The sequence below is a fragment of the Xyrauchen texanus genome, chromosome 1 (genome assembly GCF_025860055.1).
Source record: "Xyrauchen texanus isolate HMW12.3.18 chromosome 1, RBS_HiC_50CHRs, whole genome shotgun sequence".
Lineage (NCBI taxonomy): Eukaryota > Metazoa > Chordata > Actinopteri > Cypriniformes > Catostomidae > Xyrauchen > Xyrauchen texanus.
In genome coordinates, this window is record NC_068276.1 from 8,261,066 (window position 1) to 8,275,298 (window position 14,233).

Here is a 14,233-nt window from a genome sequence, read left to right on the forward strand (position 1 = left end):
CAAGGATCCCCTCACTACAGCTGAAACCTCAACTTGTCATTTACACCAAAACAAACCATTTCTATGCAGTGGAGAGCACTGAAAAGGAAAGTTTGAATCTGTATAGGTAAATATGGACTCTATATGGGTACAAGAAGGATAATAACTAATTGTATAAATTGGTATACTTATACACTGTACACTGTAAAAAGTAAAAGTTGTGATGTGAACAACAGTTGTTAGGATAGTAGTTGTTAGGGTTAGAATAGTTGGTAGGATAGTTCACCCTAAAAAGCTGTGTTATCAATTACCCTTATGTTGTTCCAAACCTGTATGACTTTTTTTTTTTTTTTTTTTTTTTCATGGAACACAATAGATGTTAGGCAGAATGTTTGCCTCAGTCAATTTTCCCCTTACCTTTAAAGACATGTGGATAAAGTAATATTTTGTGTAGACTATATTTTTAAGAAGCTATCTCTACCTGACCCTTAAAAAATTATTTTAGTGTAATTAGTGTAACTGGTAGTCAGGCTGATTCAGTCAAATAAAATTATATTTTTAACTATAAAACTTTTAGTAAATTTAGATTTTCTTTTTTTTTTACTAACAAAACTTTTTAACAATGTACAATATCCATTGCATTAAGCACATTAAATGTAACTAATAATTCAAGTAAATTAATATAATAAGCTAAATTAAAGATTAAATATCCACAGAGACCAGGAGAGAACAATAAATGTAAACACTGACATGTAATACCTTTTAAAGCTATATGACATATTTCAAAAAGGAGGGCAAATAAATAAATTACATTAAAAGTTGCTGTATTGCATATGCATTATGACATCATAAATGGGCAGCGATAAAATGATCAAACATGCACAGTTGTGACTGGACGTCAGACTGTTTGTGATAAACTAATGACTGCTGTTTTTATTTTTGCTTTGAAAGTTTTAATAAATCTGGTAACAAAATCACTGTCCCACTCTTTTGTCAGATATCTTTGTTCCAAATGGCTAGATAATTTAAGTTACGTATTAAGTCGTTCTGTTGCAGTAGATGTCAAAGAAGGGGGGTGGGTGGTGTTAGCCTCTGTCTAAACCACATGAGTGCAACGGCAATATTAGTTATCGTCAAGGTTACTGTTGTAACCTCCATTCCCTGATGGAGGGAACAAGACGTTGTGTCAATTGTACTGACACAAGGGGTCTTCCTTGGGAGCCTCGCATACCTCTGAACTTGAGAAAATGCCAATGTGAAATTGGCAGACAGAATTTGCATGTCCCACCCCCGGACATACGGGTATAAAGGGAGCGGACGTGCATCTGTTTAGTCAGGTGTAAAGGAGTCAATGGAAAGGAGGAGGCGAGAACCGGCTTTACAATATAAATAATATTTTAATGAATAACATAAAGACAAACACACACATGACGGACATGTCCATAAACTCTCTCTCTCGTCGCACCACCGTCTGCCATGGCCTTTATCCCTCTCGGAGGCTTAATTAGCCTGATGAGGGACCGGGTGTGTACCTGCCACATCAGGTTTTTGCACCGAGGAGCCGAGAATAAGGTACGGCGCGTTACCGTGGTAGGAATAGCGTCTTGGCAAGGGTGACACAACGTCTCGTTCCCTCATCAGGAAATGGAGGTTACAACAGTAACCATGACGTTCCCCTTCTGTCACTCACTCGACCTTGTGTTGATTGTAGTGACACAAGGGGTCCCTTTTAAAAATGCCATGTACTAAACCGTGTTACGTGAACTGCTGAGACTGGTGCAGGCAGGCTGTTGCATGCAAGAAGCAGCTGTGTCGGCCGCATGTAACCCTCCCCAACGCCCCCAATAAAAGGTGTATACCGCTCTTAGGTTCAAACTTAGGTTCCCAGTACCCAAACGGGAACAAGCGACATGATTATGGGAGCAAGCCCGGCAGCCGCGGCCTTTTCTCTCTCTATGTCTCTTGCTTAGAGAGTGAAGCAGCTGCGGGGGTTATCTTAATGCTATAGATTAGAGGTCTACCGATTAATCGGCCGGCCGATTTTGTGCATTTTTTAACATAATCGGCATCGGCCAATATCCAAGTATATCAAGCCGATTATTAGGCAGGCGCATCTGTGGGCAGCCTAGTGTTGTTTGGAACACGTGTTGGATGCACGCTGCCCCTAGAGTCATTTTCCAGCAGAGTGAGGAAGGAGCTAAGTTCCTTGGAGAAAACAGTAAGGATTAAATTTGTGTAACTTCTTTATATTTAATTAAAAACTTTTGATATGTTACTGCCAACTTCGAGAAAAAACGCGACATGACGTTCGGCTACTTTGGATATTGATAGCGTAGTTGAAGTTGCATTATCACAACAGAAGGGTTGCTATCATGTCACAATAAGTAAGCAAGAATTTTGCAATTACAGACAGTGAATCTGAGACTTTTATTTGTTCTGTTTGTGTGTCTTGTATTTGAGAGGGTTGTCACTCAATGCAGAGAAATAAGTAATTAAAAAGATACCAACGCACTATAGGCTAGTGAAGGACTGGCTTTGGTAAGCTCGGACGTTATCGGTTCTGCTGTCGGTACTGGAGAAATTAAGAAAATACGTTTATTGTTGCTATAAAGAGAAAGTTATTTTATCTCACCAGCCATTTCTATGTATAATAATTCTATGAAACCATTTGTCTGTGATGCAATTTAGCTATTCGCAGTCAGAGAGAGAGAGGGAGAGAGAGAGATCCCGCGCACAGCGAGCACAACACGAGCCCTGCTTAATGAATGACAGAACTAAACATTCAAACGTAGCCTGGTTTAGATCTATGATATTAGTCTGATAATAGATTTCGCCTTCCAAAGATTATAAAAAGAATATTTTTACATAAGCCGCATTCTGTCTAGGACAAATTCCTTCCCTTCACAGCGGTGCACTGACATTTCTCCTTAAAACTCAAACTTAACGTCAGAATCAGCACGATCGGTGATTGTTGTAAAATGCAGTCTCGCTACTGTTGCTAAATTGCGGGACGCGTTTAATAATAAAAAGAGCGCAAGAGATACCGTTCCCAAGGCGGCGCATGCTCCGATACAGACTGCAACGAGACAAGCAAAGTATAGGCTACCTTGGGTTTCATGTGCGTGTCTAAACGATCAACTATACACAAAAATATGTCAAAACGACCGGCTTGGAAATTCACTTAAACACAGTTTATGTCTTAAATGGACGTAGATATGGAACTAGTTGGGAGAAAATAATGGCGCATCAGGAGCCTATTAGACTCGGTCTTAAAGGGGAAGCAGTCTAATGAACATGCTGACGATTGAGCCATTACTGCAAATCAAACAACAAAGGGCAAAGAGAAAATGACTTACAGCTCTTGAATGAATAACTTCTGCATTAATCTATCTATGATAAACTATGCAGTGTTATTTTACATTTGATTACTTTATTGGATTTCTTTTTAGACCACACCTGAACAGTAATGTTAGTAGACCTTCCTGAAATTAAATAACTGTGCCTATATAACGTTTATCTTTGTTTAATATATATATATATATATATATATATATATATATATATATATATATATATATATATATATAACAAAAAGAACCGTTAAGAATACCGTTGAACTACCGGATCGATAAGCAGTATCGGTAAGATAATAATTTTGTCTATCTTAAGTAATTATTTGTTACATTTTATCTTTCAAATAAAAGGTTCAAATAAGAGGTTAAAAACAAGCACATATCGGCTAAAATAAATCGGCAGCATTAATCGGCCATCGGCCGACCCAGATTTCAAAAGATCGGCATCGGCCTGAAAAAAACAAAAAAGTCGACCTCTACTATAGATGCGTCGGGGAAGGCGTTCCTATTCTTACAGGGGGAAAAGGCTCTGTGGAGACCACAACCTGCCCAGACTGGGGGGAGGTAACTTGTGGCCAATACACATGGGGGTTGTCAAGCCCCACATGGACATGGTGCGGTGGTAGATCCTGCCTGACAAGGGAGGAGTTACTACAGACATGGCGACCATGGGACAGCGGAGACTGCCCAAGGGAAATGCGGGTCCTGCATGCAGGGGGACCGTACCTCCGAAAATACATCACAGGGATTTGCCTGAAGTGGAAACTATGTCTGTGGAGCCCAAGCCCAACACGGAGCACTTGATTCGTGGTGGGTCTGGCGGCGAATTCCTCCACTGAACTCACAGGCCAGAGAGCTAGGGAGGAAGAGCATCCAGGAAGCAAGAGCTTAGTGGCTAACCTGGGTGAGAAGGCACACTGGATATACTTGGTGAAGGGTGCATGGTGCAAGAGGAACATCCGGTCGGCTGTTCCATATTACTGAGTTCTACAGGCTCGGACCAGACAAAACACGGGACGAGACCGACTCAACCCTGTAGAATCTAGCAAAGGTGTTTGGTGTTGCCCAGCCCGCTGCTCTGCAGATATCTGCTAGGGAGGTCCCGTAGGCCAGTGCCCACGAGGATGCCACACGCCTTGTAGAGTGTGCTTGAACCTGCAAGGGGGCAGGCATGGCCTGAGTGTGATAGGCTAGGGAAATCTCTGCGGGTCTTCAGATCTGGTAGAACACACAGCCACCCGAAGAACACCGGGCGGCTGTGGCTCAGTTGGTAGAGTGGGTCGGCCACTAATCGCAGGTTGGTGGTTCGGCCCACACGACTCTACATGCCGAAGTGTCCTTGGGCAAGAACCCCAAGTTGCTCCCAATGGCAGGCTAGCAGCTTGCATGGCGATCTGGTGTATGAATGTGTGTGGTGAATGAGTCATAGTGTAAAGCGCTTTGAATACCATTAAGGTTAAAAAGGCGCTATATAAGTGCAGACCATTTACCAATTTGCGAACAGACGTCACTTGAGGGCATAAAGCTGCCTAATAGTGGGAGCTCTGGCTTGGTTGATCGTGTCTATAACTGCAGGTGGTAAACCACTTAAGTTTTCCGCATCCCATGCAGGGGCCAGAGGGTGCCCCATCTCTGATAAAGAAGGTCCTTCCTCCTGGGAAGCAATGTCGTGAGGAGCGTGAGATCCGAGAACCAAATCTAAGTGGGCCAGTAAGGAGCCACTAAGGTGACCTCGTCCTCCCTGACCTTGCACAGCACCAGTGCATGAAGGCTCACTGGGGGAAATGCGTACTTGCGCAGCCCCCGAGGCCAGCTGTGTGCCAACGCGTCTGTGGCGAGAGGGGCCTCCATTAGGGAGTACCAGAGCGGGCAATTGGAGTTGTCCTGGGAGGCACATAGATCTAACTGTGCAGCGACCTGAGTCGTGGCTGACTCCAAAGGAGAGCACACACCGTCTTTGCGATTTATGTACGCTACCGTTGCGGTGCTGTCTGAATGGATCAAGATGTGCTTGCCCCGAACTAGCGGGAGAAACCTCCGCAGGGCAAGGAATACACCAACAACTCGAGGCAGTTAATGTGTCAACGCAGGCGGAGCCCCGTCCAGGAGCCAGCGGCTGCGTGCCCATTGCACACGGTGCCCCAACCCAGTTGAGAGGCGTCTGTGGTGAGCATGACACGTCTGGACACCTACTGTAGTGGCTATGAGCTACGATCGAGTAGCCAAGAGAAGGGTACGGAAGTTTCCAGTCCAACCATCCGTGCGCCAGCCTCAGACTGGGCGAGCAGACCCGAAGGTGGCAGCCCAGACGAGTCATCAGCAGACGCCACTGTGACGCTCTCCGATGCAGCGGTAGTGTCATCATCGAAAAGAATTCAAGGAAGAATATCGGCTGGCCGCGAGGCGAAACGCACTCATCCCAAGGTCGGACGGAAGCAAGCGAGCGTGCCAGTGGGCAGGTGGTTTGTGGGGATTTACCTGGCAAAACAGAGCCCGTCGTTATCCCCAAATCGCCTTCATTGCCAGCCGGGTCATCCTCAATCCCATGGGAAAAAGGAACGACGCGGGGGCGACTGAAGTGGCATTCTCTCTTGAGGAAAGAAAGCCGCGACCGCAACCTTGCCATGGCTATGATCTTGCACTGAGAACATGGACCATTCATAAAGCGCTGCTTGCATGTGATCGCAGCCCAAGCATGCAAGGCAACTTTTAAGACTGTCAGAAGTGCAGAGAAATCAACCGCATCCAGGAACTACACAGAGGAGGAAAGACATCTTTAAAAAGTTGCGTCCTGAAAAGGACGTTCAACGCCTGCTGTGTATTGCTCTTTTATGAATGAATACTCAAACTCTTTTAGAGAAACAAACTCTTTTAGGAGGAGAAAACACTCTTTTAGGCAGTGAAATCGCTGTCGAAACATCCAGGGGCGTGGACTGCACAGCTTGTAGAGAGAGAGAACACCAGCTGGAAATGCAGCGTAAAATCCAGCAGCAGTGGTTCTTGCCAACAGAGGTGAGTGGAACAGTGGTGAACTCAGCTTGCTGTTGCACATCCGCTCGGCTTCGAAGAAAAAAATCAGACTAAACAGACGCACGTCTGCTCCCTTTATACCCGTATGTCTGGGGGCGGGACATGCAAATTCTGTCTGCCAGTTTCACATTGGCCTTTTTTCAAGTTCAGAGGTACTCGAGGCTCCCAAGGAAGACCCCTTGTGTCACTACAATCGACACAACATCGAGTGAGTGACAGAAGGGGAACTATGTGTAATACAAGTCTTGATTTAAGTAAGTAAACTGAGTAGATGTTGGTGGCCAGTGTTTAAACTAAAGGATTTTGTATGAACTATAAGATTAATGATAAAGTGTCAATTAGTTCCATCCCAAATTATTTGCAGAAGTGTACATAAATGCAGTGTCCATTTATTTGGCTGATTAAGGTTTGAGTTGGTATTAATTTATAATTTATGCATTCTGTTATAAGAGCATGTAGTCCATCCTATGACCAAGACATCAATTCATACATCAAACTTCAAATTTCAATAACTCAGTGTAAATGAATACAAATGTAAATTAAACAAACAGCAATAAACAGATATGAACAGCAATGAACTTCACAAAATGAAGTTTTGTACAAACAAAAGACTTTGCAGTGGCAGACTTGCAACCATAAAAATTCTAATTGTGATGTGAACAGCAATAATGTGGGGTCAGACTTTGATCTGTATTTGTGCACTAGTGTGTGCTGCATATTTTTGCTCTTCTGTTGTTAAAAATCTTTGTTTTATGTTTTTTATGATATACTGAACACACTACACTTCACATTTGTATTTTATTATTACGTTGATCATACCAGCAAATATATCACCATTTTCAATATTCCTTATTAAAATATGCATTTTATTATAACTTGTGGCTTCCTAAAAACAACACTTTAATGGATGAGAAGAAATTATAGATCATCATTATCAATGATTGTCACTGATAGTTAATTCATATTTGTATTCAATATTATATTGATATTATTAAGTTGTTCATTTTAAGTACATTTTTAAGGATACTGTTTTTTTTTTGCACTGTGTAGAGTTGCTCTTTTCAGCACATCTAAAAGCAGTGTATAGATGTTTTGTGAGTGGCCATTATCTGTACACAAATATGGAAAAAAAGCCAAAATATTTTGTCTCTGCTAGATTTGACTGTCCATTATTCTGGTGTTTCTTGTTTGTAGGTGACTGTTGGTTGCTGGCGGCCATTGCATCTCTGACTCTGAATGAAAACCTCCTGCACCGCGTAGTGCCGCATGGACAGAGCTTTGACAGTGGCTATGCTGGAATCTTTCACTTCCAGGTACTTAATTTTAAATAAAAATTTTCATAACTCATGATCAGAAAGGAAGAAGTGTCCTGATGTCTTCCGAACATCATAGAGTGCAAATGATCAGGCAGTGAGTGAAATGAGCTAATGCTAGTCATCAAACATTACTGGCAAGTTCCTGGCTGACCAGTATGACATTAAAGTAAATTACTGGGCTGGAGTTGTAGGTGGTGTTGTTTCAGACAGGCCTATATATTTAAAAGACAGGTCAAGATTTGTACAGATACTGTGGGGTTGTCCGACTGGATTGAAATTAACTTTTTGCCATGGTGGGCAGTTAGTTAATTGAGAAAGTTTATCACACTAAATATTTCTTATCATGAAAATGTAATTAGCATTATTTTTAATAAGATTTATTTTCTCCTTGCACATTTCTGACAAAAAGCTTAGGCGGTTGTGTCACTCAAAGCATAATTTACGAGCGAGTTTCATGGACGTTGCTCTGAACACAGACTAGTAAATGCCAGCAAAGCACACACATAAGTTGCATATGGAGTATGAAATCATGTAATAATGCCTAGCAACAATGTATGGTTAGTGCACCATGGTTAAGCTGTTCTTCTTGTGGTGAAAAAATGCTTGTGCATACACATCTCATCTGCCTTGTGTGTGTGCAGATTTACTTGGCTATAGTTTGGGGACAATTGTACCCAAAAGTGAGCGTAATTGGACACTATCTGCCATTAGGGAAAATTGGGGATGTCCTTGATTGGATAAAAATAAAAAAAAGTAAATAATTTTTTTCTTTTCTTTTATTGGTAGGGTTATGTTTTAGTTTAGAATTAGTGTGTAGTAATTATAATTAGCTGTTACATTATAGCTATATAATATTTGCAACTTTATATGGTTCAAAATCAATATTATTATTTAAAAAATATTTTTGTAAAGAAAACACACTTTAAATTCTGGCACAAAAATATATTTGCATAAAATGGATTATAATTTATTTTTTTCATGGTGGGGCCAGTTAAAATTTTGGCAGGGCAAGTAAAAATCTGAGCTATACCGACCCAAGAAAAAATCCTTTCTCCAGGATTTTGCAGTTGCAAAAATTAATGCAAATCCAACCACTCTCAACATGTTTCGCAGTAGATGTCTTATTAAAAATAACTTTAAAAGCATATTGAAACACCTGCTTTTGTTGCGCTGTCTAGCCTTTTTTAGTGCAAGAATGTGATAGATCTAAAGTCATTGTATTAAAGTGAGGATAATTTTTTTTAATTGAATTCAGATGCATTTCTGATTTTTTTTATATGTTTCTCTCTTCTGCATGAATTTGTTTTCTCACGTCACTAGCTTTAAATATGCAACTTAGCTGGATAACGAATGCATAAATGTGACCAACAGGATATAAAATAATGCAAATAGATGTAATAGTCTACTAATGCAGCGTCTAGTCAACAAATTAAGTACTTTATAATGTTATGACAACGTGTACTGTAGTGTACTGTATACATACCTTTTCGTTGTTAATGTTTTAAATCTGAAATGTTCCGCTCCATGCAAAGTGCAGTCTCACATGTCAAAAAAACACCACAAGTGAGGTTATAGTTTTTATTTCGCCTTTAGAGGCCGCTCTCATACTGTATAACGACAGCAGACCCTTCCCAGCAACTCCAGCACTGGACGCAATGGGGAAAAACTACCATGTGGATTTTTGCTGACAACCGATAGTTCCAGAAATCTGTTAGCGTGCCGATTAATAGGCAAAACCGATATATCAATCAACCTAGTTTCTAGTTTTATTGTAGGTCTACTAATTTAACCATACCAAGGTTTAATTGCATTCTCTGAGGCAGAAAATTTTTATATAAAAAAGGTCTTCCATTTAACTTGTATTAGCTTTATCATGGGTTTCACCTTTTAAATGTCTGGTATTTTTGTGTGTATTTACTCATTTTTCCTTGTTAACTGCATTTACAGTTATTGTGATACTATTATTTTTATTTTTACTTTGCACTGCAAAACAACACAAAAACACTGCAATTGGCATTACAATTCTATAGAAAAGCCTCAGCAGATTTAGTCATTTTGGTTTGCAGTAATTAAGAAAAAATGCTGTCAAAAAAGTGCAAAAAACAACATCCTATTCTCGTGATACATGCCCAAAAACAATGCCGTTTCCATGTTAATGCCCAAAAACTGTTTTTTTTTAGTGTGAGTAGTTACATGACTCAACACTGCAGTTCAGTGTGTATCAATAAGAAAACACAACTCTAGTCAAACTTTAACTACTAACAAAATTTTATAGGACTTTGCACTGATAAATATATAATCAACAAATGCTCATACATAATGCTCCAAAATATACTCATGTGCATCATGCATGGATGAGTCAGTGAACAAAAACACAGGGCTGTTTTTGGATGCATTTGTGCTCACTCATGCGTCTCAGCACACACACACACACACACACACACACACACACACACAGTGCTGGATGAGGGTCTGCATTTGTGTGTGTCTTCTGCTTTCTGGCTTGTCTGGGACTCATTTAGATTAAATTAGAAGCAGAAATGTACTGAGATTCTGTACAACATAATTATGAGAGAGAGTGATTGAATTGCTGGGGGATTGAGGGAGAGAACTTTACAGACATTATGAAACAGGCAAAATTATTTTAAACAATTTACAGTCTCATTTTAATACAATCAGAATCAGATTCAAGATATAAAAATTCAGCAAGAGATTATAGTGCAAAGTAAGAATAAAGAAATGAACATTACAATAAGAAATACTATCATTATGTATAAACATTTTACAATTTGAGTTATGGTCCTAAGGCTTAATTTTCTTTATGCTATCTTACATATTGGTAATCAGATAACATGAAAAGAAACTGCTGAGAAGAGAATAACATGATAACATGAAGCAGTATTATATTATAACCTTCCAATTCATCTTCAGCATTATTTGAGTAGCTCTAGGGGGCTCATATGTTTTAATAAGGTGAGGGTGTGTAGACATAGTGTGTGTGTGCTGGAGAAACAGAAACACAGTATTGGTATTCAGGGTTGGGAGGGTTTTGAAATGTATTCCACTACAGATTTCAGAATACATACGTATTCGGTTAGATTACTCAAGGTCAGTAAAGTATTCTAAATACTTTGGATTACTTATTCAGCACTGGTAGATTTTTCACTTGTTTTGACTATAAAAACTCTTCCAGTACAGATAGACAAAATACACATGTTAAAAATACATTCTCTGAAAAAACTAAATATCTTATGCAGTGTTGATTCTAAAACAAGATAAATCAAATTGATCTTGTTTTAATTATTATTAGATATTTGTATCGGAAAACAATACAAAAATTATTGTCAAGAATATGATTTTTGCCCTAATATCAAAGGTCTTGCTACAAAAAAGATATTATGATCTAACACGAATTTTCTTCATAAAAAAATATGTCCATGCCTGGTAAACTGTGCATGTAAAATTGCACTTTAGCTTGATGTAAAGCTGACAATTGACACAAGGTTTATTTATATTTCTTCTGCTCCAAACTTACTTCAAACTTACTTCTCTGTCTGCTCTTATGAATCACACATCATAGAATGTGTCTCACCGCTGTTCAAATGCACTTTGGATCGTATCATCTGAAAGGACTAAATATTAAATGAAACAAATTATAGTAAAATGCAAAGTAAACTCTTATCAAAATAGTTATCAAAAAATAAGTTATCAAAATAATTTTTGAATGTAACTGTATTCTAATTACCAATGATTTCAATTGTAACTGTAGTGGAATACAGTTACTAATATTTTGTATTTAAATACATAATCCTGTTACATGTATTCCTTTACTCCCCAACCCTGTTGGAATTAACTGATTAGAAAGCAGAGATTCAGCTTGACTCAGCAGTATCCTGAACCAATAGGATTTACACTGAATGTGCACTCCACCTTGTGGTCGTTTATGGAACCTCACTCTTTGTTTGTCTGTAGTTCTGGCAGTTTGGTGAGTGGGTGGAAGTGGTGATTGATGACCGGCTGCCTGTGAAGGATGGTAAACTGTTGTTTGTGCACTCAGCGGAGGGTGGAGAATTCTGGAGTGCCCTGCTGGAGAAAGCCTATGCCAAGTATGACAATCCATTTCAACAGAATTTTCAATTACTATGTACTCATTGATTTCATGCATCTGTGTGTTGTATTAGTGGTGTTTGCTAAGCGCTTAGAGGAGAGGCACACTATTTATTTTGCCTGGCGGGTGATTACAAAAAATCCAAAAGACTTACATTGAGGGAGGGACCAGAATATCATAGGAACAGTGCTGCAAAAAAGTATTAGCCCGTTCCTGATTTCTTCTATTTTTGTGTACTTTTCATACTAAATTGTTTTAGATCTTCAAACAAGATATAACATGAAACAAAGGCACCCTGAGTAAACACAAAAGTTTTCAAATATATCTATTTTTTTATTGAAGCAAAAAAAGTTATCCAGCATCTATATCACCCACGTGAAAAACTTCTAGGTTAAGGATGTAACCTCCGCTCTCCTGCAGGAATAGGAGCACTGACCTAACTGCGCACCTCTGTGGGTCTTCAGCCTGGGAAGAACACCAATTTGCGAACAAGCGCCACTTCAGGGCTTAAAGTTGCCTGGTAGAGGGGGCTCTGGCTTGGCTGATCGTGTCTACGACGGCAGGTGGTAGACCAGCTAGATCTTCCGAGTCCCGTCCAGGGGCCAGACGTGGAGGTTCCAGAGGTCTGGGTGCAGATGCCAGAGCGTGCCCCATCCCTGAGAAAGAAGGTCTTTCCTCAGGGGAATTCGCCAGGGAGGGGCTGTCGCGAGGAGTACGAGGTCCGAGAACCAGGCCCAGGTGGGCTAGTAAGGAGCCACTAGGGTGACTTGTTCCTCGTCCTCCCTGACCTTGCACAGCACCTGTGCAAGAAGGCTCACTGGGGGAAATGCGTACTTGCGCAGCCCCGAGGGCCAGCTCTGTGCCAGTGCGTCTGCCCCAAGGGGAGCCTCTGTTCGGGCATACCAGAGCAGGCAGTGGGAGGTCTCTCGGGAGGCAAACAGGTCTACCTGGGCCTCGCCGAATCGTTCCCAAATCAGCTGGACCGACTGGGGGTGAAGCTTCCACTCTCCACCGGGCCAGCGTTGTCGTGACAGCGCGTCCGCTATCACATTGAGGTCGCCGGGGATGTGAGTGGTGGCTGGCTCCAAAGGAGGAGACAACGGGCGAGTCGCGACATGTGGTGGGAGCGTACGGCGCCTTGAGGTGCGTACACACTGCCAGCCACATCGCGCGCGACAGCGACTCAATACCATTCATTTTCAATGCGAGCACAGCGACTTACGGTGGGGCGTGTCCAGCGACGCGACAAAGTTGAGAAAAGTTCAACTTTGGAGCGACTAACGGAAGCGACAGCCAATAGGAGAGAAGACTGGAGCGCTCACGTGATCCTTTCTCTCTCTCTCTCTCTCAGCTCCTACAGTAACGGAAAGATGGATGAAAGGCTAATTCTTGCTGTTAGAAATTTTCCAGTGCCCTATGATATGTCTCTTCCCACGTACAAGGACATTTTTAAGAAAAATACTGCGTGGAAAGGTGTATCTGAGATCGCGGGGATTTTATGGACCCAGACAGACCGACATTTACATTTTCGCCGCAGATAAACAGCCGCTATGGCAAACAGCACGCCTTTTTTCTCATTCATCTTTGATATAAAGCATTTTATGTACTGATTCCATTTATATTTAGTCTTTTCCCTCCAAAATGTTTGTTTTTAGTGGCAAGAAAAGAGATTCGCTGGCAACAGCAATGGAATGGCATCCGCGAATGTCATTTATAAACGTTACTAGGCAACCAGTAGTGGGAACACCCACTAGCGACTTCACCGCCAGCCACTGGCGACCTGCAGCGATAAAGTTGCTGGCAGTGTGTACGCACCTTTGGCGATTTATGTACGCTACCGCGGTGGTGCTGTCTGACCTGATTAGGGCTTTTTGTCTCGAACTAATAGGAGAAACTTCCGCAGAGCAAAGAAAACAGTCAGCAGCGGGGCACCTTTCCAACGGCCCGTTGCACACGGCGCCCCAACCCGATCTGGAGGCTTTCGGTCGTGACCAGGACGCGTCGGGACACCTGCTAAAGGTGCGTACACACTGCCAGCGACTTTATCGCTGCAGGTCGCCAGGTCTGCCTGGGTCCATAAAATCCCCGCGATCTCAGATACACCTTTCCACGCAGTATTTTTCTTAAAAATGTCCTTGTACGTGGGAAGAGACATATCATAGAGCACTGGGAAATTTCTAACAGCAAGAATTAGCCTTTCATCCAACTTTCCGTTACTGCAGGAGCTGAGAGAGAGAGAGAAGGATCACGTGAGCTCTCCCGTCGTCTCTCTTATTGGCTGTCGCTTCCGTTAGTCGCTCCAAAGTTGAACTTTTCTCAACTTTGTCGCGTCGCTGGACCCGCCCACATCTAGTGCCAACGGTTGCGACAGCTCGTGTCGCCGGAAGTCGCTGTGCTCGCATTAAAAATGAATGGTATGGAGTCGCTGTCGCGCGCGATGTCGCTGG

The 14,233-nt window shown here is 41.6% G+C and overlaps 1 protein-coding gene across 1 annotated transcript in view; it reads left to right on the forward strand.

Moving 5' to 3' along the window:
- Nucleotides 1–14,233, forward strand: part of LOC127659711 (calpain-1 catalytic subunit-like) — a 91,067-nt gene that overhangs the window by 15,172 nt on the left and 61,662 nt on the right. The window contains exons 4-5 of the mRNA XM_052149694.1: nucleotides 7,557–7,675; nucleotides 11,651–11,784. Coding sequence (XP_052005654.1) covers nucleotides 7,557–7,675; nucleotides 11,651–11,784 — 253 coding nt within the window. The remainder of the gene's footprint in view (nucleotides 1–7,556; nucleotides 7,676–11,650; nucleotides 11,785–14,233) is intronic.